This window comes from Grus americana, chromosome 14 (genome assembly GCF_028858705.1).
Source record: "Grus americana isolate bGruAme1 chromosome 14, bGruAme1.mat, whole genome shotgun sequence".
NCBI lineage: Eukaryota > Metazoa > Chordata > Aves > Gruiformes > Gruidae > Grus > Grus americana.
The window spans coordinates 6,759,526-6,782,957 of record NC_072865.1 but is presented as its reverse complement, the minus strand read 5'-3'; the positions used below and the strand labels follow the sequence as shown (position 1 = coordinate 6,782,957).

At 57.7% G+C, this 23,432-nt stretch overlaps 1 protein-coding gene across 1 annotated transcript; it reads left to right on the top strand.

The window, feature by feature from the left end:
- The first annotated feature begins 14,303 nt into the window (after positions 1 to 14,303).
- Positions 14,304 to 19,000, top strand: ARSI (arylsulfatase family member I). Its single transcript, XM_054841501.1, has 2 exons — positions 14,304 to 15,109; positions 16,260 to 19,000. The coding sequence occupies exons 1-2, from the start codon at positions 14,790 to 14,792 to the stop codon at positions 17,659 to 17,661; spliced, it is 1,722 nt and encodes a 573-aa protein (XP_054697476.1). The 5' UTR covers positions 14,304 to 14,789; the 3' UTR covers positions 17,662 to 19,000.
- Positions 19,001 to 23,432: the final 4,432 nt, after the last annotated feature.

Below are 23,432 nucleotides of genomic sequence, written 5' to 3'. Positions count from 1 at the left end.
TCAGTTCTGACCAGAGCAAAACTCTTGCTCCTGGTTAAGTGGCCCAATATGAGCCTGAGAGAGGAGAACAACCTCTTGTTTTTCAGCAGTGAGCTGCCCCGCTAGCATGGCTGTGTCCTATAACGTTGCCCTAGGACAATCGGCTCCCGCTCATGCTCCCATGCAAACCAGGAGCATTTGCCCCCCCCCCAGCCTGGGTGTCTCTGCCCCACAGTCCCTAAACATAACCACCACCTGTGGGGAACTGGTTTGCTCTGAAATCCCCCTGTGTGTTGTGTCTGGGAGGCTGGGAAAGAGAGGAAACCTGGCCGGGGGGGGACACGGCTGGGCAGCATGGGTCACCCAGTGGAAGGTACGCTGTGAGGGGAGCATCACGCTGCGGCAGCGTGTCTCACTGTTCCCCTGCCAGCACCATCCTGCCTTGGGCACAGCTGTGTGGTGGCAGTGGAGATGCAACGATCTAAAAACGGGAAAAAAGGGGGAAAAAATAGGTAAGAATTCAGCCCTCCCTTTCCGAGGGTTTCTGCTTTGTACATTAGTGTCCGGTCCTGGTCCCCCTCGCGCCTGACCATGGCTGCTGGGCATGAGGAGAGCACCAGTAATGGGCTCTTGATGTGTGTTTATTTCGTTTAGCACGTCCTGAGTGCCGCGGTGAGAGCTTTAGAGACGTTCGTTATGGTGATTGCTTTCCCTGCTTATGAAGATGGAAAAAGCCGCAGTGGTTAAGGGAGGGGAGTGGACAGATGCCAGATGCATTAGTGCTCTGGGCAGTCATGGAGGGCCCGTTCCTTAGGTGCTTTGCCTCAGGAGGAGGAAGGTTGTGAAGAGCACGGCTTCCCCATGACCTGCACCCCTTGTCCAAGCGGCTGCAGGTTGGGGGTGGACCCCACAAAAGACATGAGACCCCTCAAGGCTCTACCCTTGTGTGGCAGGGCTCGGTCTGAAGGAGAGGAAACTTGGGCGAGCACATCCAGCACGAGCCTTGCCTTGTGCCGCAGCGCTGCCAGCCCTTCCTGACGCTCACGGCGTGAGCAGATGAGGCGGGAGCGATGGTCCTGCTTACAGCGTCCTCATCCTCCAAGAGTCTGAGTGCTGAGCCAGCCTGGCCGGCTGCAGAATGAACGCCCTGGCCCTGCCCGGCACCGGCAGCCACAGCAGGGGAGGTGGTTCGCCCAGTGCAGGCAGATGCTGGCTCGTGCCTGCAGTAACATCCCTCCCTCTGGGTCCGTTTCGAGGTGGCTTTCTCTCTCGTGACGGGGGATTTCGCTATGAGGTGATACAACGTGTGCGTGGTGTGGGAGCCAACTTGAGCAGAGCAGGGGGTGATGCCCCTCTCCTCCCAGCACGAGGAAGTCCTTCTCTGAGTGGGCTCTCGGTGAACCACCCTTCAGCCATCACCTGACCACTCTGCCTGCTCCCTGCCAGACAAGGGAGTGGGCAGGATGGAAAGCTTGTGCTCCTGGTACCCAAACCCGTCATGTCCTGGGCTTCCCAGGTGGGTTGTGGAACACTGTCTCTGCTCCCACGCTGGCTCCAGCTACATTCTCCAGATTGATGTGACTTTGATGTACCAGAAAAGCTCAAGTTTCATGCAGGAACAACACGTTCACACGTGCTTGTGTAGAAGTAGCATGGGAGAGAACCAAGGCTTGGACCTGTACCCATGTGGACAGCAGAGATGAGCTCTTGTGGCAATGTTCATCGCTGTCCTCCCTGCCTTGCTGAGGGGACAGCACAGCCAGAGATGCCCGTTTATCTGCGTGTGACAACAAGGCACAGGAATTGCAAACAGATTCTTGCCTTATCTTGCTCGAGGGTTATTGCAGTAAAGGGATTTATTTTGGCTTTTCTGCCAAAAAATGTACGCAGAGATTCCACCAAAGCACATATATATGTTTCTTTTGGAAACAGAAAAAAACCCAGTATCCAAAAAAGCTCTGCACTGTTATTAATCTCTGGGGTTTTATCCAAGTTTCATTAGGAATCTGGACATACTTGAAATGGCTTTCAGATAAAGCTGAATGAATCTCCCTCTGTCTTAGAGACTGGTGTGGCCTGATTTCCTAGCTAAGATTTGGGTGGGTTGGGAACTGGGTAGGAGATTTCCAGCCACCTAAACTGGGAAGGAAGGAAGGAAGGAAGGAATGCCTTATAGCAACCCAATCTGAATGACTCGCAGACGCTTTCCATGCAGAGAGCATGGGGCGAGCGGGGGCATCCCAATCAAGGGAAGCTCCTCCTTGGCTGGTATTGAACCAGATGGGCAAGAAATTGCTCTTGAGATGCATGACTCACAGGGCAGGAGAGCCGGGAGAGCCTATCCTCCGGGGGCGAGCAGCCTCCCCGAAGCTCCTGGGAGCAAAAGGCCAAAGCAGGGATGCTGGGGCAAGGAGCAGGCTGAAGGCACTCCCCTGCTTTCCCTGGAGCAGGGGTCCTGGCTGTGGCCACCTCAAAGCCACAGCAAGCCTGCCAGCCCTTGTAAGCCACAAGAGGGTGACAAAGTCCCATCCTGTGCTGTGGTGGCCCTGGACAAACCCAGAGATGTCCCCGGACAGCAGTTCCCCTTGGAGACTAAGCCGAGCTGGGCAACCAGAGGCTCTTGGAAAGTCCTTGCTGAAGTCATAGATGGGAGAGAGCGCTGGCTGGAAATGGGATTGAGGAGCTGGGGACTTTTATTTTTCTGCCTGGCTTTAGTTAGTATCAGTGCTGGCATCAGCAAACTGTTCCTGTTGCCAAAAGAGGGGGGAACTCCCCAAAATTGCTGTAGCAGGCAGGGAAAGAAACGTCGCCCTTGCTCCCCGTTGGTGGTCTAATGTGAAATCCACGTTTTACAGTAATTTTGGAAAAATGGAGAGCTGCTCTGTAACTGTCCTTTGTGCTCACTGGGGAGCTGCACGAGCGGCCAGCCCTGCACCTCCCAGTGCTCCAAAGATGCTGGGGCTTGGGGACATGGGTTGGTGGGGGAGCCCCCCAAACTCAGACAAGGCTGGGATGGAGCCAGCTTGGAGCCACTGCCAAGGATGCTCCAGGAGCATCCACGCTACCTGGGATGCAGGGAAGATGCTCCTGCTTCAGCCATGCTCCGGCTGCCCGGGATGTCCCCACGCACTGGCGGGTGGTGGCCCTGGGCATGTCACACCACACAGGCTGCAGCCTCCTCCATGCCCGTACACTTGGGCTGCCGATTGTCTTTTGGCCCCACAGGGAATGTGTTGCAGATCCCAACCCCTGTGGCCTTCCCTGGGGAAAAGCAGTGGTCCCCGCTGCCTCTTCCCTCTCCCGCCTGCCTCCCAGGCTGCAGCATCCTCCTGCGGCGCTGCGTGGGCAGGGAGCACGGGGCTTCTCGCAAGATGATCTTTGCAATTCTGCTTCTAGAGGGGCAGCCCGTGTTTCTGAACAGCCGCCCGAGGCACTGTCCAAGACAGAAGATTAAAGTGCCCTGGGAGCTTTCCAAGCCGGAGTCTCATCCTCCCCGTCTCAGGAGGCCAGGGCAGCGGGTGTGGGCTTGACGGCATCTCCGGGCGTGAGCTGCAGCCAGCTCCCATGTAACTTCATCTGTCGCTGGGATGGGAAGAGCCTGCAGCACACCAGGCAGGAGGGTGGCTCTGCCAACCTCTGATCTTATCTGCTGATGAGAGCGGGCTGTGGGGCGGGAGCTGGCCGTGCCTCCCTGGGAAGGACCGGCTGTTTTCCCACGGAGCGTGGCTCCATTTCCCCCCTTGTTCTGTTGCAGGAGTGTGTGTGTGCACCAGTGCATGTATGGATATGGTATATTGGGATGTATATCTGCAAATCCCCTCAATCCCATCTGTTTCATATGCTGTTATTGATAGAAAGATAGGGGGAGAAAGGGGTGATGGCACCCCTGGGTGCTTTGGGGATGCCTGTGGGCCAGGGACATGGGGTGCTGGGGTGCGGCTGTGCAGTGTGTCTGGGTAACACGGACTTCATACTTGCAGCTGCAGCTTCTTTACTGAGTTTATATTCCAAGGAGATTCTTCTATTTTCTCTTTAAATACTAGAAGTAATTAGACGCTGCTTGTGAGTAATCGCTTGGACTAAACAGTCTGGTTTCATTTAAGCGGTCAGGATGAAATGCCTCATGATTTGGTAGGAAAAAAGTAAGAAAGACTCCTTCGTGCTCAGGCTCCCGGTTAAACCCCACCTTTCCTCGCCCACCTGGGACTCGCTGTGAAGACCTCCCAGAGGGAGGAGGGAGAAAACATCACCTCCCTCGGGAAGGGCGGTGAAGATGGAAGAGGGGCTGGTTATGCTGAAAACAAGGGGGCCGTGGGGTTCAGCGGGGAACGGCAGATCCCACGCTCCCACAGCAACACGCAGAAACATTTGCTGCCGCTTCCCAAGCCAGAACCGTGAAAGCCTAAAGCCAATGTTAATGACCGGCTTGCAACACGCCGAATTTTACAGTCCTCAGTGAAAATTGTGACAGTAAATCTGCCTTGGGCTTCAGTCATTAAGTTGCCGGCAATACCACAAAAATCCCTGCAAATTTTGTGTTGACTTTGGCCGTGGAAATGCCGCACTCTGCTGCAGTGTTAATGGCAAAAGAGATTTTCGAGGCCTTGGACGCGGCAGCGCTGGTTTGGATGAGCCGGCAGTGGGGAGCGGATGGAGGGAACAGGCTCCGTTTGGTGCGTTCAGCACATTTTATCAGCTTATCCGATCCGTAGGCAGATGAAACAGTGCAAGTCAGGCGGGGTGAGAAGAGATTTCCCAGCAGGGTAAGCAGGCATTTGGAGGCAGGAGGAGTGTGGGAACCGCAAGGGCGAGGAAGTTTTGGGACCGGGGAAGGCTCTGTGCCCTCCCTGCCCGCAGAGACCCCAGGCTGCAGGGCAGGACCTGGCACCCCCCCGGACAAGCTCCGTATTTGCCCCATTCCTCATGCCACTCCCTGGACGCGGAGCCACGACCTGATACATCCCAGCGACGCGATGCTGAGGAGCTGGACCAGGGCTGACCTGCGCTGCTGTTTCCACGTTATCCTTGCAGCCCTGGGCTCCGGTCACCTAGCAACTGTGCATCGGATTGCATGGCAGCATTAAATAAATGGTGCTTGGCAGGACCGTGAACCCTGCCGGGCTCCGCATCCACATCCCCGCAGCTGGAGGCTCAGCTCTGGCAGCTCTGCAGTTGCCAGCCCTACAGTTGCCAGCCCGTAGCCCGTCACATGCCAGCAGGGCAGCTACATAAGCCGTGTTCATGCTTCCCCCTTCCCGAATCCCCCCCATCATCCCGGATTTAAGCCAGTCCTGTGGCACCCGGTGTGTTGGGAGCCGCTTTCAGCCTGTTTGAGAATCAGCTTCTCCGGTGGCGGGATCCCAGCCCCGCTGACTTGGATCCTGGGGCTGATCTACATCCCCTGCTTTCATTTCGCTCGGTGTTTAGGGGAGCTGAATATGGGTTATACCTTTCCATTTATAGTTTTAACAAAGCATGATTGGATTTTGTTCCAGTCGTTTTTTATCTTTACTAAAATGTCGGTTTTGAAGACCTATTATTAGCAATTTTGTATAGCTTCTGGATTACTGCAGATAATCATGAATCACCCTCTGCAGTATTGATATAGGTACTTTAAGCCTCCCAACAACCACCCTGTAAGTTATGCCTGTGACAGAGAGCAGAAAACCCTTGATGATAATGGGTGGGCTTGAAATATGGGGACGGCGTTCCAGATCCGGCGTCTGTGGAGCACATTTATCTACTGTCCTTGCGTGTGACAGGAGTCCTGGTGCACACGCCGTGGCTCAGCTCCAGCTCCCAGCACCAGCCTGGGTCTTTTCTTCCAGCCCCTTCCAACCCCCTCCCCACATTTTTCCTGCTGGGTGCCCACATTTCCTTGCAAGGGTTTGGTGCTGGGTTTGGTGCTTTCTCTTTGAGTAACTGCATTTCTTTGCTCGATCTGGAGGTTTTACTGGTGGCTGGCAGGCAGCTGCCTGCGCTGGAGTAAATACAGCTCACCCTGACCCACGGCTCTGGGAGGAGGCTGCTCCAGGCCTCTCCACTTTGAAATGAAGTTATTTCCATGTATCGATCTCACCCTGCAGAGTTTAGCTGCAAATGCAATGTGTTGCCCCTGAAGAATCACTCCTGGAGTTTTCCATTCGAGTGAAATACTCCAGTGTGCTCCCCAGTAAATTCAGCTGACAGAAACTGTTTTTTCTTATTCTTATTTTGCTCTGTTTCCCATTCAGGAGGGATGAATCCAAGCTCCAAAGTTTAATCCTAGATTTCTCTGCAGACGGAGCTCATTGCACAGCTAGGAGAGGAAGCTCTGGTAGGCTTTGGGTGCGACTGATGCAGCACCACGGTCATCCTGGACTTCTTCACCTCTGGTTTAGGTCCAGAAGTCAGATGGGTCTCTGGGTTTAAACAAGGACCTTCTGGTTTAACTCACCTTGGGAAGCAATAGCAGCAACAACTGAGGGAGGGGAGATTTAGATGAGATATTAGGAAGAAATTCTTCCCTGTGAGGGTGGTGAGGCACTGGCACAGGTTGCCCAGAGAAGCTGTGGATGCCCCTGGATCCCTGGCAGTGTTCAAGGCCAGATTGGATGGGGCTTTGGGCAACCTGGGCTAGTGGAGGGTGTCCCTGTCCTTGGCAGTGGGGTTGGAACTGGATGGGCTTTAAAGTCCCTTCCAACCCAAACCATTCTATGATTCTATGAATGAGACTGGTGCATTACAAACACGGGCAGAGGGGAACGCAAGCGCTGAGTGTTCGAAGCTCCATCCCTTCGTATCTCGCTTTCCACCCTGGTAAAATGGCTGTGGGCACCCTGGGCCTTCGAAGAAACTTCAAAGGAGGCAGCACACCCTCTCCTGTTAGCAGTGAAGGCTGATGAATAATAGAGTGGACCCACCCACTCGTGCTTTAATCTGTCATGTTCTATGGAAATTAAGCCTTTCTCTTACAAGAAGGCAATTTGTGCTCTTGGCATCCTCGGCGAGAAAGAGCTCTCTCATCTCTCCTGCTGGATTATTGATACCTTTTGTATTAAGTAATGCAACATCTAATTGGGCTTTTTGCCTGTTCTGAACCGCTCCCCAGCCAGCGCTCGACAGAACAGAGACCTTTTGAGATGGTGGGAGTGGGTGCTGCCAGAACCCGCACCCAGAGCTCACCGCTGCCTGCGGAGACGAGGTGGGCAGGGGAGAACCGCGGGCGCCTGGGGTCTGGCCAGCCACGCTCCCTGCCCTCTTCCTGCTCCAGCGGCTCGGTTGTGGCCAGCCTTGATGCAAAACCCTTTGAAATGCCCCTCCTGAGCTTTCCGCCTTACTCTCCTGCCAGGATGGAAAACAGCCCTTGATGCTGGGGGAGAAGACGCCCCTCCATGCCAGCCCCCCCCGGGGTGCTCAGGAAACACGTCCTGGGTAACCGGGCGGCCGTTAGCCCTAATGGGTTACAGGTGCGAGCCCGGCTGGCGCGGGCAGGTGGGTTTTCCTTCTGCTGAACTGGGGTTATAAACAAGCAGGGCGCTCGGGCCGTCCTGCCCTGCCCTGCCGCGAGCTGCCCCAGCGAGAAAGGGCTCCTTGTCTGGGGCAGGCACCCGAGCCAAGCCGGGGAGCACCGGGCTTCATCCTCCTCCTTCTCCATGCCTTGGCTCGGGGCAGTGGGCAGAGCTCCGGGCGGGCATCCTGCCCACCGGCCGTGTCATCTCCTGCCAGCCAAAACCCACCGGCTGCCTTTGAAGAGGTTACACCTGAAAGGGGAGATGGGAGCCAAGGGCAGGCAGGGGCCCAGAGGCTGCCCGGCCCCGGGGAGGGGGGGCGGCCAGTCCCCTGCTGTGCTGTGACTTGGGACGGGAGCCAGGACCCTGTCGGGGTGTTCGGAGGAGGTGGGGTGTCTGGGGCTGCTCCCATGGCCCCAGGAGCATGCCGGGTCCCTGGGTACTCCTGCTCCCAGGAGGAGAGCAGCCTTCTCGGGGGCAGCGACGGTGCTCGTCTCGTGGCGAGGGGGGAACAGCCCTCGCCTGTCCGGGGGCTCTACGGAAGGCGCCGGGGTGCAGCCCGATGTGGCTATGGGATGGAGGGAGGTTTGCCAGGTGGGTGCTGGGAAGAATTGCTCTTTCTTTCCCAGCCCGGGTGAGGCTGGAGGTGATGCCAGCATCTTGCATACTTTGAGGATTGAGGAGTTTCTGTGTATCCCATGATAAATCATGTCAGGAATGAAGGTGGGGGAGTCCAAAATCAATAGGCTGGGGAAGCCAATGTCAGGGTCACACAGCAGTGCTGCCAGAAACCAGCTATGCTAAATGCTTAAATCCTTCCTTCCGCCGCCTTGGGACCTTCTCTGCTTCAAAGAGAGCCCTTGGAGGCCAGGGAACCGCTGACTCTTTTTTTATATATATATATTTTTTTAGCAAAGGTCAGTCCTTCTGTAAGGTGTATGTGTGTTGAGGGCAGAGCAATGTTCACCCCAGGATCTCGAGCCGTGAGAGCCTGATGGGACCAGCCTCAAACCCCGCTGCCCAGCCTGCTCGCTAGCTTTCCATCAAAAGCTGCTGCACGCAGGCAGGTTCCTCGCCTCCAGCCCGTCCTGCCTGCGAAGCCAGACTCGAGTTGCTTCCCCTGACGTCCTCGCCGAATCCCACGGGGATCCATGTCCCAACACATCCCTGGTTCACATCAACCGGGAACGCCAGACTACCAGCCATCACGCGAGCCCCAGGGCTCTGCCGGGAAGCTGCAGCGGGAATCGCCTCGCTTGTGGGGGGGTGGGGTGGGGTTGCATTTTGGGCTTGGAAAGGGGGGGCAGGACGAGGAGGGAGAGCACCCAGGCGATGTGGAAAGCTTGCCATAAGGCATGGGAAGAAAGGAGCAGTGCCAAACCCACGGGCTCCTCTCCAGCTCTTCAAAGCAAGCACGCCAGTCGTTAGAGAGAGGAGAGGAGAAGGCGGTGAGCTGCAGTTTCCCGGGAGGTGGGGAAAGGCGATGGGAGGAATATTATATCAAGGAAGGGGAGCCGATGGACTGAAGTCTCCTGAAGGAAGGGGAAGGAAGAAAACAAATGTGAGCAGGCAGGCGTAGAGGTCATTTCACGGGAGAATTTGCAGAATCATTGAGATGTATCATCGGTGACCAAAAACAGAAGAAAAATTCCTTAGCCTAAGAGAGAAACCGACTCATATTTAGGGCTTTTATTTCATATTTACTAGTGCGGGGTGACCGGGAGAGGAGGAAGGGGAGCAGCAGTGTTTTGATCAGGAACAAACCCCGGCCAACCCAACATGTGTTGTTAGAGGCTATGGTTTACATTAGAAAAGGCTCAAATATTGTGCTATGGCTTCTAAGTGCGTTTTGATGATGATGATGATTATTTTCAACTGCGTAAATGGCATGAAACACAGGCGCGGTATTGGAAAAAAAAAAAAAAAAAAGCTGTTTGGCTCCAAGGACAACATCCAGTGGTGCTGCTGAGCCCCTGTCAGAGGGACGGCCGATGCTCTCCTCTCTGCCCCCGTAACGTGCTACCCCCTGTGGCTTTGGCATCCTACGTCATGGCTGCTGCTGCAACGCTCCTCGTTCCTTTAACGATGATGAGGGTTGCATAAGCAGGAACCGATGCAGATTTGTTGTTTTCTCCTCCCCTGGCTCCAGCTTCCAGGAAGGGAATTATGGTGTGCTTAAAAACCTCCAAGTTCCCCCAAACCAAGCCCCATCCCTGTAATCTGGTCGAGGTCTTGCCGCAGCGGTTGCTGCTAGAAAATTGGCTTCTACCCGCAGGGTCCATGCGACCGGAGGCAGGGAGGTGTGGGGCTCAGGGTGAGGAAAATGACGTCCTGGAGTGGAGAAACGTGATTTTGGGGGCTGGTGGGGAGGAGGCAGGTCCTGGTGCTGCCTGGCAGAAGTGCTGCCTGCCCGCGGTGCGCCAGGGAGGGGAGATGGTCCCGGGGGATGTCCCTGGAGGATAAGGCACCGGGGAGCAAAGAGCACTCGTGGCAGCGAGAAGACTGGGGTAGGACTGTGATCTGTGCCCAGGCCAATGGTGTGACGGCTGGGACCTCTGGGATGCTCACAAAGCCAACGGAGAGGTGTTCACCTCCAGCCCCATCCTCTGCCAGGCTGGGACCGGCGGTGCCTCCAGCCTCCTTCCTTCCCTGTGGATCGCCTGGCTGCCCCCTCCTCTCAGCCTTTTTTCCCCCCTTCTAGACAAAATAACAAGCTCTCTCCATTCCCGGGGCTGCTCCCTTCTTTTCCAGACTTGCCTGGGCTCTTTCATCGTGCTAATAAAAAAGTAAATGCATCACACGTTGGCCGGGGAGAGCGGAAACCCTTAAACATCTAAGAGGTGAGAGCGACGCGCTGTGTTTTTTCGAGGCTGGGCTAGGCTCCCCGATGCCCTGTTAGGTCAAATATCTTGCTCTGAAGAAGGAGAGAGGGGACTTATTAAAAACCTTTCATATTTCTTATTTTTAAGGTCCCGTTTCGGCAGGCCGGAGGCCGAGGCGTGAGCTGGGAGTGGGGCTGCCAAGGGGGAAGGGCACCGAGCCGGCGGCGTGCAAACAGATTGCGCAATATTTGCCTTGCACAGAGCTCCCATTGTAAAGCCTGGGAGTTCTGCTTTCAATAATTCCCCTGCCATAATGCCCCATTGATGGGGAGAGAAAGGCAGTATTGAGGGCTGAAGGGGCTGCGGCCCCAGGAAGGGTTAAAAAATAAAGAAAAGGGGAGGGAAAAAAAAAAAAAGATTTGAGGCTTAGTTTTAAACTTTGCTGTGTGGCCCTCGTGGCAGATCGCAGCCGCTGAGAAATATGCGGAGCCTGTTTGCATAACCCCGTTTGCAGCGAGCGCTTTCAGAGCCAAAACACAAGTGCGGCCGGAGCCGGGGGGCGGTGGGGAGAAAAAAGCAGGAAGGGCTGTGATTATTTTCATTCTTGCCCCAGGCCACATAAAATTAATAAAAAAAAAAAAAAGAGGAAAAAAAGAGGTAATATTCAAATATTTGGTTAGAGAAACAGCTGTGCAAATGCGAGGAGCTGTGCCAGCTGCAGGGACATGGAGGGACATGGACCTGGCCCAGGCACTGGTCAGGGTTTGCTGCCTTGTAGGTTGTGCTGCCGGGCTGAAAAGCACCAAAAAGGAGCATATTGGGCTTTGGCTGATGGCTTTACCCCAGCTACTCTGTGATTTCTCAGCGTGGGTGGCTTGGTCCCAGCCGGGAAGGGTCCATAGGCACGTGGAAGTGCTCGGTTAGGGTGCAGGTGGGTGATGCTCTGGATTGGGCGAGCCCCGTTGGGGTGCGGGTGGGTGATGCTCTACCCACAGAGCCGCTGCCAGCTCAGCTCACCTGATGGGGCTCCCCATCACCTCGAACTCGGTCACAGATCAGGCTGGGAGGGAGATTCAGCATCTTCTGTTGCAGCAGCTGATGTGACAGGGAGGAGCAGGGCTGTCCTCGCCTGGGCAGATGCAGGGCCGAAGCGGGCAGGGTCTGCCGGCTGGCTCAGCATCCGTGGCCAGGCTGGCTGCCAGGGGAAACCTCCCCGTTGTGCAACACGTCGGAGCTCTCCAAGGAAGCTCCTGGCTCTTGAGACATCTTTGAGCAAGGCTGAACGAGTGACTGCCTTGAATTAAGAGCGGTTGGGGGGGTGGGGGGGTGGCTGCAGGCCCTGAGTACTTTTTCCATCCCTAGACCTTGTGATGCATTAATCACCCCCAGAGCAGCCTCCCAGCCGGCTGAAGTCGTCCTGACCCTGAAACTCCAGAGTTGTCATTTCTTCCTCTCCTTCCTCCTCCTCCTCCTCCCTCCCAGCCGCTCCCACATCCTGCCTCCCCTTCCGAGGGTTTCAGTGGGCCTGGTTTGAGGGTCCCATTGAACCCTGTTTCTCCTGGGGTCTAGAGTGCTTTCCCCATACCCCTTGCTGCTTTTCACCTTTTTGTTATTTCTCGGAGAACCCGGCTGCGCATCCCCCTTCCCCAGGAGGTGTCCGTGTGCTGCTGGGACCCAGCCGGCTGTCTCCGAACCATCAGAGCAGGGTCACTGTCAACAAATTCACTATTTGTTCACCCTTCAGCTCTTGGAAAAGCTCCCTGAGCTGGGTTAACCCCGCTGTTAACAGAAGGTCCCCTCCCTGTGCCAGCGTGTGCCCACGTCCCTGCTGCCAGCTCCTTCCCTCCTTTCAACCCTCCGAGCTCCAGCCATCCACGGCCGCTTAAATTCAGGGCGACTCTCCCAGCCTGTGCTTCTTCATCTTAAGGCACGAGCAGGATGCGACCCACCACGCAGCTGCAGAAGCCGCTGCAGCAGCAAATCCACACACCCGGGAAGTGCTCGGCTCTGCTTTTGCTCCTCGGAGGTGGGCTCCTGCCCCGCTCCTGCGGCCGGCACATCCCTTCTGCTGCCCCCCTCCCGCACCTCCCTCCCCGCTCAGTCCTCTGGCCCCAAACAAGACAGAGTTTATCAGCAGTCTGTGCCGCCTTAAACATACTTTCTCTGCCACATCTCAGCCCCGACGCCTCCAATTTCCTCTCTAATCTGTAATATTCACCCAAACCGACTATTATTTGTTATTTGGAAAGAGCTGTGATTATAATCCCTGGCAATAACTCTCCGGTCCGAGGTGTGCGTGGAGCCATGTGTATGGGGCTGCGCGTCGGGATGTTTGGGGAGTCCCGTAGCCCCAGGCAGCTCAAGGGGAGCACAGAGGGGTCTCTCTGGGCTGCAGGGGTCCATCGGGAACAGTGGAGGAGCACACAGGACCCAGGACTTGGGGGTCCCGAACCAACTCCCGCCTCTATTCTCCTTCAGTCAGGTCCAGTTTTTTTCAAGAGGAGGGAATTGTTCAAAACTAAAGATGTCGGGGGAGAAGAGGGAGATGTGCAGGAGGCAGGCGAGCGGTGGGAAGGAGCAAGGGGAAGGGAGAAGAGGAGCGGACGGAAGAAATGAGTGATGAACCCCTGGGGATTAATCAAACCTCGCTGAAGGGCTCAACCCAGCCATGCCGTGCTTCTTCGAGCGAGCAGGGGTTTCTGCCAGCAGGGAAGGCGCAGACAACAGCTATCCATCCCTGCCTCCTGCTCCTGTCCCCCTGCCCCCTTCCCTGCGCTCCTGCAAACCCCCCAAGCCCCAGCTGAAACGGGCTGTCTCGCTGTCCTTGTCCCTGTCCCCTCTGCCTGTGTCTAAAGCCAGGAGGGAGAAGCCCACTCTCCCTTTGCCTTTCCTGGGAGTCACCCCTGTCCCTGGGAGCGGGGAGCCTTGTGCTGCCTCCTGCCCACCCCTGCACAGTGCCTGAGGTCCCATGGGGCAGGCTGTGGGGGGGCTGCGGCAGCCCTGCGGTCCGAAAGGCAGGCAGGGTGTATGGGCTGGGGGGGCTGTGTCAGGGTGCCCTGTGTGCTGGGACCCCTCGGGTCCCCATCTGTATGGTGCAAACAGCCACAGGGCTCAGCTCCCGGCTCTGCCGGGGGTGGGTGAACATGGGTGGGTTTGTGCTACCAAAATCCCCCCTCCTGGCCAAGTCCTGCCCCAGGGAAAGTCGAGGAGGTGAGATGCATGCTAGGTGTGATGGCTTCCTGATGCCTGATGAACGCTGGCCCTGCAAAAGGAATTACACAGGAGCATCACTCATCTCTTGCAAAAGCTCCCCTGAAGCATCAGGGCACCGACCTGCCCCCTTATCCCAGTACCCCAAGCTCAGACCGGTACCCCTGCATTGGCAGAGGGCTCTAGTTCACACCAGACCTTGCCCCTGGCTGGCTGTGGCCACAAGCCAGTACCACTGGCCCCTCTCTGCCTCAGTTTCCCTACCTGGAAAATGGGCACAGCAGCACCCACCCCACTCTCTAGTGCTCTGCATGCCCCTGGGTGGTTCATTCAACACTGGGAGTGTCTCAACAAGTTTTTGCAGCTTCCCCTTGCCCCGGATTTATTTGGATGGTGATTCTGGCAGCACAGGCAGCTGGCCCCAGTAATCCATCCCCGGGACCCAGCCCTCCCCGCTGCCCTCCCTGGCTGGATGCTGCGGGGGCTTCAGCTGAGCATCCCACCGGGACCCTTGCCCACACGTCACACATCTCCGGGCAAGCGGGGAGAGAAGCGTCAGCAGCTCGGGAAATGCCACGCTTAGGACCCTGCACGCTCTGGGGCTTCCCAGCTTTTTCCTGGAGCTGCTGAGCTGGGAGGGGCCGAGCCTGCGGCTCCCCATAAACCTGGCGGCTTAGCCCACGTCCCGGGCAGATGTTGGGACTCTCTGCCTGGGAGCAGAGGGTGGGAAAAGGAGAGGAGGAGAGCTCAGCACCTCTGGGCTTGAACTTTAGCACCCTCTTCCGCAGGAGTTTAAAGAAAAGGATCGTCGTATCCCAAGCGAGCCATCCGGACAGCCAGGCAGGCGCAGGGCTGGAGCAGAGGAGAAGCCAGCTACTTCCTCCGGAGAGGTTTTTATGGGGTTCTTTGTAAAGAAAGAACACCGGTGAGAAAACACCAAGAAACTAGGGAGTGTTTCTAGCGGTGGGGACGCTTGGTGAGCGGCTCTGGGGCTGCTGTTAATCACTGCGAGGAGCCCGTCCTGCCGTGCAGATGTGTGTGATTGGAGCGGCGCGAGGGTTATTTTCTTTTGACTGAAGGCAACCCAGCCCCGGCGGATTAAGCCCTTTGTGTGTGCGTGAGTGTGCCTTCATGGGAGCTGCTCCTGCAAAACCGGCTGCCGGGGTTTCGGGGACCATCCCCTAGGTCGAGGGGCTCTCCCAGAGGAGGGGGAGATCTCCTGTTTCCGTGGCTCTGAGATGATGCCGGGACAGTAGCTCCCTTCGCAGGCAGCGCAGCGTGCTCCGGGATGGCCGTCTATGCCCTCACGGGCTTTTCGCTCGTCAGCCTGCTCAGCTTTGGCTATTTATCCTGGGACTGGATGAAGCCCAGTTTGGTGGCCGACATAGCCACGGACCCCGTGGAGAAATCACTGCCTCCCGCCTTTGCCAGGCCACCCCACATCGTCTTTATTCTGACCGACGACCAGGGCTACCACGACGTCGGGTATCATGGCTCAGATATCCAGACACCAACGCTGGACAGGCTGGCAGCGGAGGGCGTTAAGCTGGAGAACTACTACATCCAGCCCATCTGCACCCCGTCTCGGAGCCAGCTGATAACCGGCAGGTAAGCCAGCCTCGGCTCGCACCCCACTCGTGTCCCCCCTCCTGTCCCTTCCTTAGCTCTGCGGGGCTTAACCCCAGCTTGCCGCTAGACAGACGCCCCTGTGCAGTGGCGGATGATGGAGATCCTCCGGAGAAAGGCATCTTGCTGGCTCTCTCTACAAGGCTCCCTGGGTAAACTGTTGAGTGTTTGCATGGGATAAATAACGGCACATGGCAAGGCCAAACATGCGGATGCCGTTGGGTAACGGACGTCACTTTGGGAGAGTCTGGTCTCTGGCCATGAGGTCCCTCGGTGCCAGGCAAGGCGCTGTGTCCCCAGGCAGTCCTGCGCTGCTGTCACTTTGGCCCTTGGGGATTTGCTGCTGGGCGGTGGGGCCGAAGGATCGCTCTCCGCTGCAGCCACGAGCTCTCCCTTGCACTGTGCTTTTCCTGCTTGCGCGTTCAGTGCTGCACTGGCCAGGGCAGGCTGGATGCTGGTCCATCACCCTCTTCCATGGCGGCACAGTCAGGTCTCTCCTGATCCTGGGCCCTTCTGCCTCCTGGGACAGATGGGGCTTTCCCTGGAGCAGAGCTGGGAGGTCAGCACTCACTGTAGGAGCCAGATGCCATCAGATTATCTCCTGCTGAGGAGTGGTGCTTATGGATGTGGTCACCTACTGCCTGGGGGTGGTGGAGCCCACCAGGGTCCAAGCAAAGGCCTCTCTTCTCTCCTGATGGCTCTAGAGGGGTCCCAGGCATCTCCGGGGTGTGCAAAGCGGGGGAGGATGGGTGCATGGACACCCAGGTGGGGCACTGCAAACCCACAGGGATTGCTGCACAACTCTTGCTTGTGCTGCCCAGCCCCGGCAGAGCCCAGCCAGCTCCCCGGGCTGGCAGCAGCAGGGATGACTGCTGGTGGCATCCTGGGAGAGCAGCCCAGCGTGCTTTTCAGATGTCTGCTGAGCTCCTCTCTTTCTGTTTTTTGGGGGTTTTTTTTAATCTGCTTTTGGTATTTTTGGATGGATGAGTTTCTCCCTGTCTCTGGCGTGGAGCTTGCTCCATGGGGTTGGGCTGTATGCAATTGGGGTCTCCAGTATGTAAAGCACCACCACATCCCCCCACCCAGTGTTGCTCCCCATCACCATTGATTCCTCCTGGCTCTTCCCCGGTAGGTACCAGATCCACACAGGGCTGCAGCACTCCATCATCCGCCCTCGGCAGCCCAACTGCCTGCCCCTCGACCAGGTCACCCTGCCCCAGAAGCTGCAGGAAGCTGGCTATTCCACACACATGGTGGGCAAGTGGCATCTTGGCTTCTACAAGAAGGAGTGCCTGCCCACCCGCCGGGGCTTCGACACCTTCCTGGGCTCCCTGACGGGCAATGTGGACTACTACACCTATGACAACTGTGATGGGCCGGGTGTCTGCGGCTACGACCTACACGAAGGAGAGGACGTGGCTTGGGACCAGAGCGGGAAGTACTCCACCTTCCTCTACACCCAGCGCGTCAGCAAGATCCTGGCATCCCACAGCCCCAAAGAGCCCATCTTCATCTATGTGGCCTTCCAAGCGGTCCACACACCTCTGCAGTCGCCCAAGGAGTACATCTACCGCTACCGCTCCATGGGCAACGTTGCTCGCCGCAAGTATGCCGCCATGGTGACGTGCATGGACGAGGCAGTGAAGAACATCACCTGGGCCCTCAAGAAGTATGGTTATTATGACAACAGCGTGATCGTGTTCTCCACCGACAATGGCGGGCAGACCTTCTCCGGGGGAAGCAACTGGCCACTACGGGGCCGCAAAGGGACGTACTGGGAAGGGGGAGTCCGTGGCATCGGTTTTGTCCACAGTCCCCTGATCAAGCGCAAGCGCCGGACCAGCTGGGCACTGGTTCACATCACAGACTGGTACCCGACTCTGGTCAGCCTGGCCAGGGGCAACCTGAGCAACGTCCCAGGCCTGGATGGCTACAACGTCTGGCCTGCCATCAGCGAGGGCAAGGAGTCGCCGCGAACCGAAATCCTGCACAACATCGACCCCCTGTACAACCATGCCAAGTACGGCTCCTTGGAGGACGGCTTTGGCATCTGGAACACGGCTGTGCAAGCCTCCATCCGGGTTGGGGAGTGGAAACTCCTCACCGGTGACCCGGGGTACAGCGACTGGATCCCCCCACAGACCCTGACCAACTTCCCAGGGAGCTGGTGGAACCTGGAGCGTCTCACTGATGGCCTAAGAAAGTCCGTGTGGCTCTTCAACATCACTGCCGACCCCTACGAGCGTTACGACCTCTCGGACCAGCGCCCAGATGTGGTCAGGACCCTCCTGATGAGGTTGGTGCACTACAACCGGACGGCCATCCCGGTGCGGTACCCCGCAGAGAACCCTCGGGCTCACCCGGACTTCAACGGCGGTGCCTGGGGACCTTGGGCCAGCGAGGAGGACGGGGATGAGTGGGAAGGCGGCGGGGAGCCCCTGAAGAGTAGGAACAAGAAGAAGAAGTGCAAGATCTGCAAGCTACGCTCCTTCTTCCGCAAGCTGAACACCAGGCTCATGTCCAACCGCATCTGATGGGAGACTCCTCAAGCATCGACCCAACCTGGCCAGGATGGAGCTCCGGATGGCAGTGCCATGGGGTGGGAGTGAGGGAGAGGGACGGATGGGGAGGTGGCTAGCACCCTCTTGCTCTCCCTTGCTCCATCCAGGGTTCACCCCAAAATACCTCTCCTCTCTGGCTGGACCGGTGGCCGCAGGGAGGTGGTCCCAGTGGGCGATGTGGGCTCAGCCGCGCTGCCTGCTGGTGGTGTACAAGTCTGCTGAGCTGGGCTGGCCGTGCACAGCCCCTTCCAGAGAGACACCTTGTTCTCAAGGACTCTGCAGGCAATCGCAAGCTTTAAGTTTTGGCCATGGCAATGGCAGGAGGAATTGTGGGACCCTGGGTGGCGATGCAGAGGGGCTGGCCGGCCTCGGTGGCTCTGCCTGCAGGTTGTCCCTCGTCGTTTCCCTGTATATACGTGCTCCTGACTGTCTGCATGCTGCTCGGCAGTTGCCTTGTTTGCTCTTGCTCTGGGAACTTGAGGGCCTCCCCCAAACCCAAGACCACGTCATTTCCCTATTATACTTCTTTGTGGAAGGATGGATTCCTGACCATGGACGTCAGACCTGAGGCCGCCATGGCTGGACTCAGCCTTGCTGCTACAGGGATCTCACGTGTGGCCGTGGCTTCTCCGCTCTGCTGGCTTGGGGGGCCGGGAGCAGCCCCGGTGAGAGGCTATGGCCCACTGAGACATGGCTGGATGCTCTCAGAGGACAGATGGTTCTCCACAGCCCCACATTTGGGAGGCAGGCTTGTCCCAAGCTCTGCTGGACTTCACATGGATCAGCCACCCAGCAGACCCTTTCATCCACAGTTCTGCCTGGCCAGACCCCCCAGCTGCGTGGCTGTCAGCACCTATATGTTCCTCCCCATGCATCCAAACAGCCAACCACCCCAGCTGCCCCTTCCCAGTGCTGGGGCTGTCTCTGTCCCCACATCCCCGCTGCTGAACCTGGGGCAGAAGGAAGATCTCAAGAAGGTCTCTGCAGAGGTTGATGTGCTGCTCTGTAGCTGCAGGACTTCGAAGCCGTGGGGGGGGACAGGGACAACTCCCGCCTGCCAGCGCCGTACCACGTCCCCTCGCCGCAGATGGGCACCGCTCTCCCAGCAGCGCATGCGCTGGGGGGGAAACACCTCCCCATCATCCGCCTGCCGTGGGGAGCCAGCCCGTGCGATTGCTGGGGGCCAGGCAGCTCGGGAGCGGGGCAGCCAGCAAAGCGCCGTGCCCCCGCGCCTTCGGCGGGGTGCGAGCGTGCGTACATGCGCTCGGAGGAGAGCTGGCGAGGATGAAAGAGGGTAAATAGCTTTAAAAGCATTTTGGATGCACGGTGCATTTCCATTTACACAATGTGTTTTACATTTCTCCCCACAGGTTTCTCTTGGTGCAGCGCGTGTAGGCGAAGGCCCTGCTGTGAATTTTGAAAATAGTTATTTTTGTCTCTGGAAAATGAGGCCCGTTAGGACTTGTCAGCTCTTGGATGAGCAGTGTGGGCTTTTTTTTTTTTCCCTTTTTTTCCCCCCATCTCTCTCCCTCTTGCAAAATAACATTCATTTAAAATCTGTCATTGAAAGATGTGACAATTGGCAGCGTGCATGCTGAATACCTTTCAGTGTGCTTTAAGCCCTGTGTGTGAGAGAGGGACGGGGATGGGAAGAGAATGCAATGACACGTTTGTATTTCTTTTTTTTTTTTTTCTTCTTACTCTTAGCTGGATTATTTGGGGGAATTGGGATTTTCTGTAGAAACAAAGGAAAAAAAAAAAAAGCTGACAGCAAGGCAGAATAGAGGAGGCCTCTTGTTGTAGAGATAGGAAGGAGTTTGCAAAGCCAGAGCGTGGCAGTGTGTGTGTCGGTCCCAGCTGCTCTGCGCACACCCATCACCGTGCCGTCCTGTCGGCCCCCAGCATCCCTACGGACACGTCTCCTGCAGTGGCATCGAGGACGGGTTTCAGAGGGGGACTCAGCTCCTCCATCAGCCCCATCTCCATCCCCTTAGTACGTTGCTCCGTGGGGACCAGGACCCGCAGCATCACCGAGGCGAGCCCTGGGAGGATGCTGCACATCCTCGACCTACCTCAACCGGCCAGCCTGGTCCCCGGGGACACGCAACCCCCCTCCCGTGCCTGTCGGCAGGAGGGCTGCGGCGCCGGCTGCCATTTGACAAAGCTAACGAGTTGCTGCCATAAAGCAGTGCTTTGCTGAAGAAGAGGACGCTGTTGCAGGCTGAGCCAGAGCCGGAGGAGGGCAGGGGGTGACGGCTGGGGGGGCTTGGGCATGAGCGGTGGCAAAGGGGGAAGCGGTGCTGGAGGGAGCGGGAGAGGGAGGCTGGCCGTGGGGTGGCGACAAGGCTCGGGAAATGGCTTTCATTTCCATATTTATATAAACACATCCAAGTTTAGTCCTTTTTTTTTTTTTTTCTTCAAAAATGGAAATTTCCATGAAAACATGTTCGATTTTTCTCCCTTCAGTTTTACTAATATCCCCATGAAAATGTTCATTTGGTCTTGCTTCATTTCCAGTTTCTGATCCGCTGGGCCGATGCCGGGTTCACGCAGTCAGCCTAGCCGTAGCATTGGGTCTGCCTTCTTCTTTTTCTTCTTTTTTTTTAATTAAAAAAAGTTCCATTCTGAGTTTTTGCAAAAAAGAAACAGTTGAAGGAAAGTCTCAGTCCCCCAAAAGAAAAAGGAAAAGTAGGCAGGAGCATCTCTGGGTGCTTGGAGAGCCCAGAGCCACCAGCCCGAGGACAGCAGTTGTCCTTCACCGTGTTTCCAGTCCCGCTGTATCTGAACGTTGGGGTGGGAAGGGGCAGGCGGTGGCCACTGGACGGGGTCCCCATTCCACCACTGCTCGTTAATGGTCTTTGTGGGGAAAAAAATGCAGCAATGTGCCCAAATCCTGTGTTTTCACACAGTTCAAGCCCCTCGGGAGTGCCTGTGCGCTCTGGCTGCCAAGGGGTTAATGCAGCCGGAGAGATGGTGCTGAGCTGGTGGTGGAGCTCCCTGCCTGACCTGGGTGCAGCACCCAGGACGCGTGTTCACAGGACAGGCTGAGCGCTCTCCTCCTTCCCAGCCGCCCTTCAAAGAGCTGCGTGAGCCCCAGGCTGCTCCAAACCCTGGGCAGGGGCTGGGTGCAGGATGGGGCCCTGCGGATGGGGTGGGCAGGGGGATGTGTCTGGGACCGTCAGGGCTCTGGACCAGGAGGAGGCAGGAGCGGGGTGGGATGAAGGGGTTGCGTCTGCCTCTCCTCCGCAGGGATGGACCGGCTGCTGGAGACCACCCTGTCTGCTGGAGGGAGTCGGGATGGGGATGAGGATGGTAGAGATGGGATGGGATGGAGATGGGGAGGGGGATAGGATGAGGGTGGGGATGGGACACGCAGGATTAGGTGTACCTGGGAACGTCTCCAGCCCCACAGGGAGAGGGAAGGAGCCCAGCGGCAGGAAAGGGGCTGGACATCTCAGCAAACCACCATGGTGGGAGGGTGGCAGGGCATCCTGGGCACCTCGTGCCAGGGAGAGGGTGCCCCGGACTCACGGCCACATCTCATGCCAGGCAGTCGCGTCCTTTCCCCTTCCAGGGGTCTGAGGATGTGTGGTTTACAGAGGCTTCTCCCCCCCGCAGAGCCAGCACGTGATGGCCCCAGGGAGCCGCACGGCACCTGCTGGGGGTCTCCACGATCCACGGCCACCTCTGCAGGAGGGTCCCTGCCCACGGACCCTGGTGTCAGGGAGAGGGTGGCTCTGGGGACACCCTGATGTCCGGGAGAGGGTGGCCCTGGGGATACCCCGTCCCAGACAAAAAGCAGTTTCTGTGTGGCCGCAGGAGCGAGCGCTGGGGCCCGCAGGGACAGGGCACGTTTGCAAACACAACCCTCAATGTAAATCAGCTCTTCTCACTATGGTATTTATAATCCTTATCTAAAAATAACCCCAAATTCAGCTTCCCAGAGGACAGTAACTGAGCATCCCCCAGACCCCAGCTTGCATGTGAAACTGTCCCAGTAATTTTGGGATCTCTGCAATATGCGATTCACAGCCCCGCTGGTTTTGCATGCGAGGCATTGCTACAAGCTCCCTGAGGCCCATGCAAGCCCCATCCCCTGGGAGGAAGGGGGACCTGCTGCAGCCCCCCCAGGGACACGCTTGGTCCTCCCTGAGCCCCGAGGGGCAGCTGCCTGTCTGGTGCATTTGGCATCAGACCTGAGGTGCCCATCCTGGGGCAGTCCTATGCTGGGATGCAGACACTAAATATCTGCAGGTAGAGCTGGAGGAGGCGTGGGGAGAGCAGGAGGCATTTCTGGAGAGGCAGCCCGGTGATGGAGAGGAGCCGCTGGGGATGAAGGTCTCCATCAGGCGGCCAGACCCGAGCACAGCAGCAGGAGAGCAGCTTGGCTCTCCAAAGCCCCACAGGACCAAGTCTTGGGGTGGCCGGGAGCAGAGACATCAACCGAGGAGAGACATCCAAAGAGGATCCTGAGGCCTCTGGGAGAGGACTGGGACTGCTCCCCTTCCCTGGGAGCTGGTGGGAGACCCCCCAGCCCAGAGGGGGAAGGTCCCACGCAGAGCTCCTGCTCCCCTTGGGTTCTGCCCAGGCACCGGGGAGCTGAGCCACGCAGCAGATCCCGCTTGGGAAAACATCATCGGCAAAGCACCCAGAACTGACACCCCCTCACCCTCAGAGAGGGAAAAATGCTGAGGAAAAGGGGAAAAAAACTGAATAGAGGGGAGGGCAGGAAGGGAGAAACCTTTCCTGGAGAGCTGCGTCTCTGCCAGGCAGGAGAAACCTGGGGAGGGAGGCAGGGACCCCATGGGGGGCTTTGCCATCGCCCCCTGCCCCGGGTTCAGGGTTTGGGCTGTGGGGGTCAGGGGTGCAGCGGGAGCCCTGGGGGAAGGAAGGGACGGATCCCTCCTCCCGGCTACGGGAGCACGCAGAGTCACGCGTGTGGGGCTGAACACGTGTGCCAGCGTGGGGGTGGGCGCGGGAAGGAGGGGCAGGTCACACTGCAGCGCCCACGGGGACACGTACGTTAGTGCAGGTGGGAGCGAAGTGGGGGCACGAAGCTGCCCACAGGCATCCACGGGTCCCCGACTCGAGGGGGCTCTTCCTCTTGCCCTTCGGCTCTGAGGGGCGGATGGGGGCTGGCAGCAAAAAGCTGGAGGAGGAGAGCGCTCCCCCGAGCATCCGCTGCACCGGCCCCTGCGGCAGCCCCCCGCCTCCCGGCACAGCCCCAGGGGTGGCGAATGAAGCCCCCTTTTTGCGTGGGAATGGGAGGGAGGAGAGGTGCACGGGCAGGGAGGTGTTTGGGGGGGACCATCATATCCCCAGGGCACAGATCGTGTACGTGCATCGCCCTCATCCCAGGCGAGGGTGCCCGGTGTGCTCTGCCCACGCGGTGGCATGGCCAGGGTGGGTCCGGAGGCCACCAGACCTCGGGGACTGTGGCCCTGTCCCCTTGCCCGTGGCTGCGAATCGGGTCCCTGCCCTTCTACCAGGTCTGCAGGGTCCCCTCCAGCTGGGCCACGTGGGAGCGGGAGGCTGGATGTGGGGATGCAGGGTGGGGATGAAGGTGGGTAATGGTGCAATTAATGGAAAAGCCATTAGACCTTTCTCCTCCTCCCCCTCTTCTTCCTCACTCCGCCACTTGCTGTCCTCCTCCACTTCCACCTCCTTTCTTCTCTCCCTCTCTCCGCTCCTCCTTCTCTCTCTCCTCTCAAAGATTTCTCCCTATTTTTGTCTGGTTAGAGCCT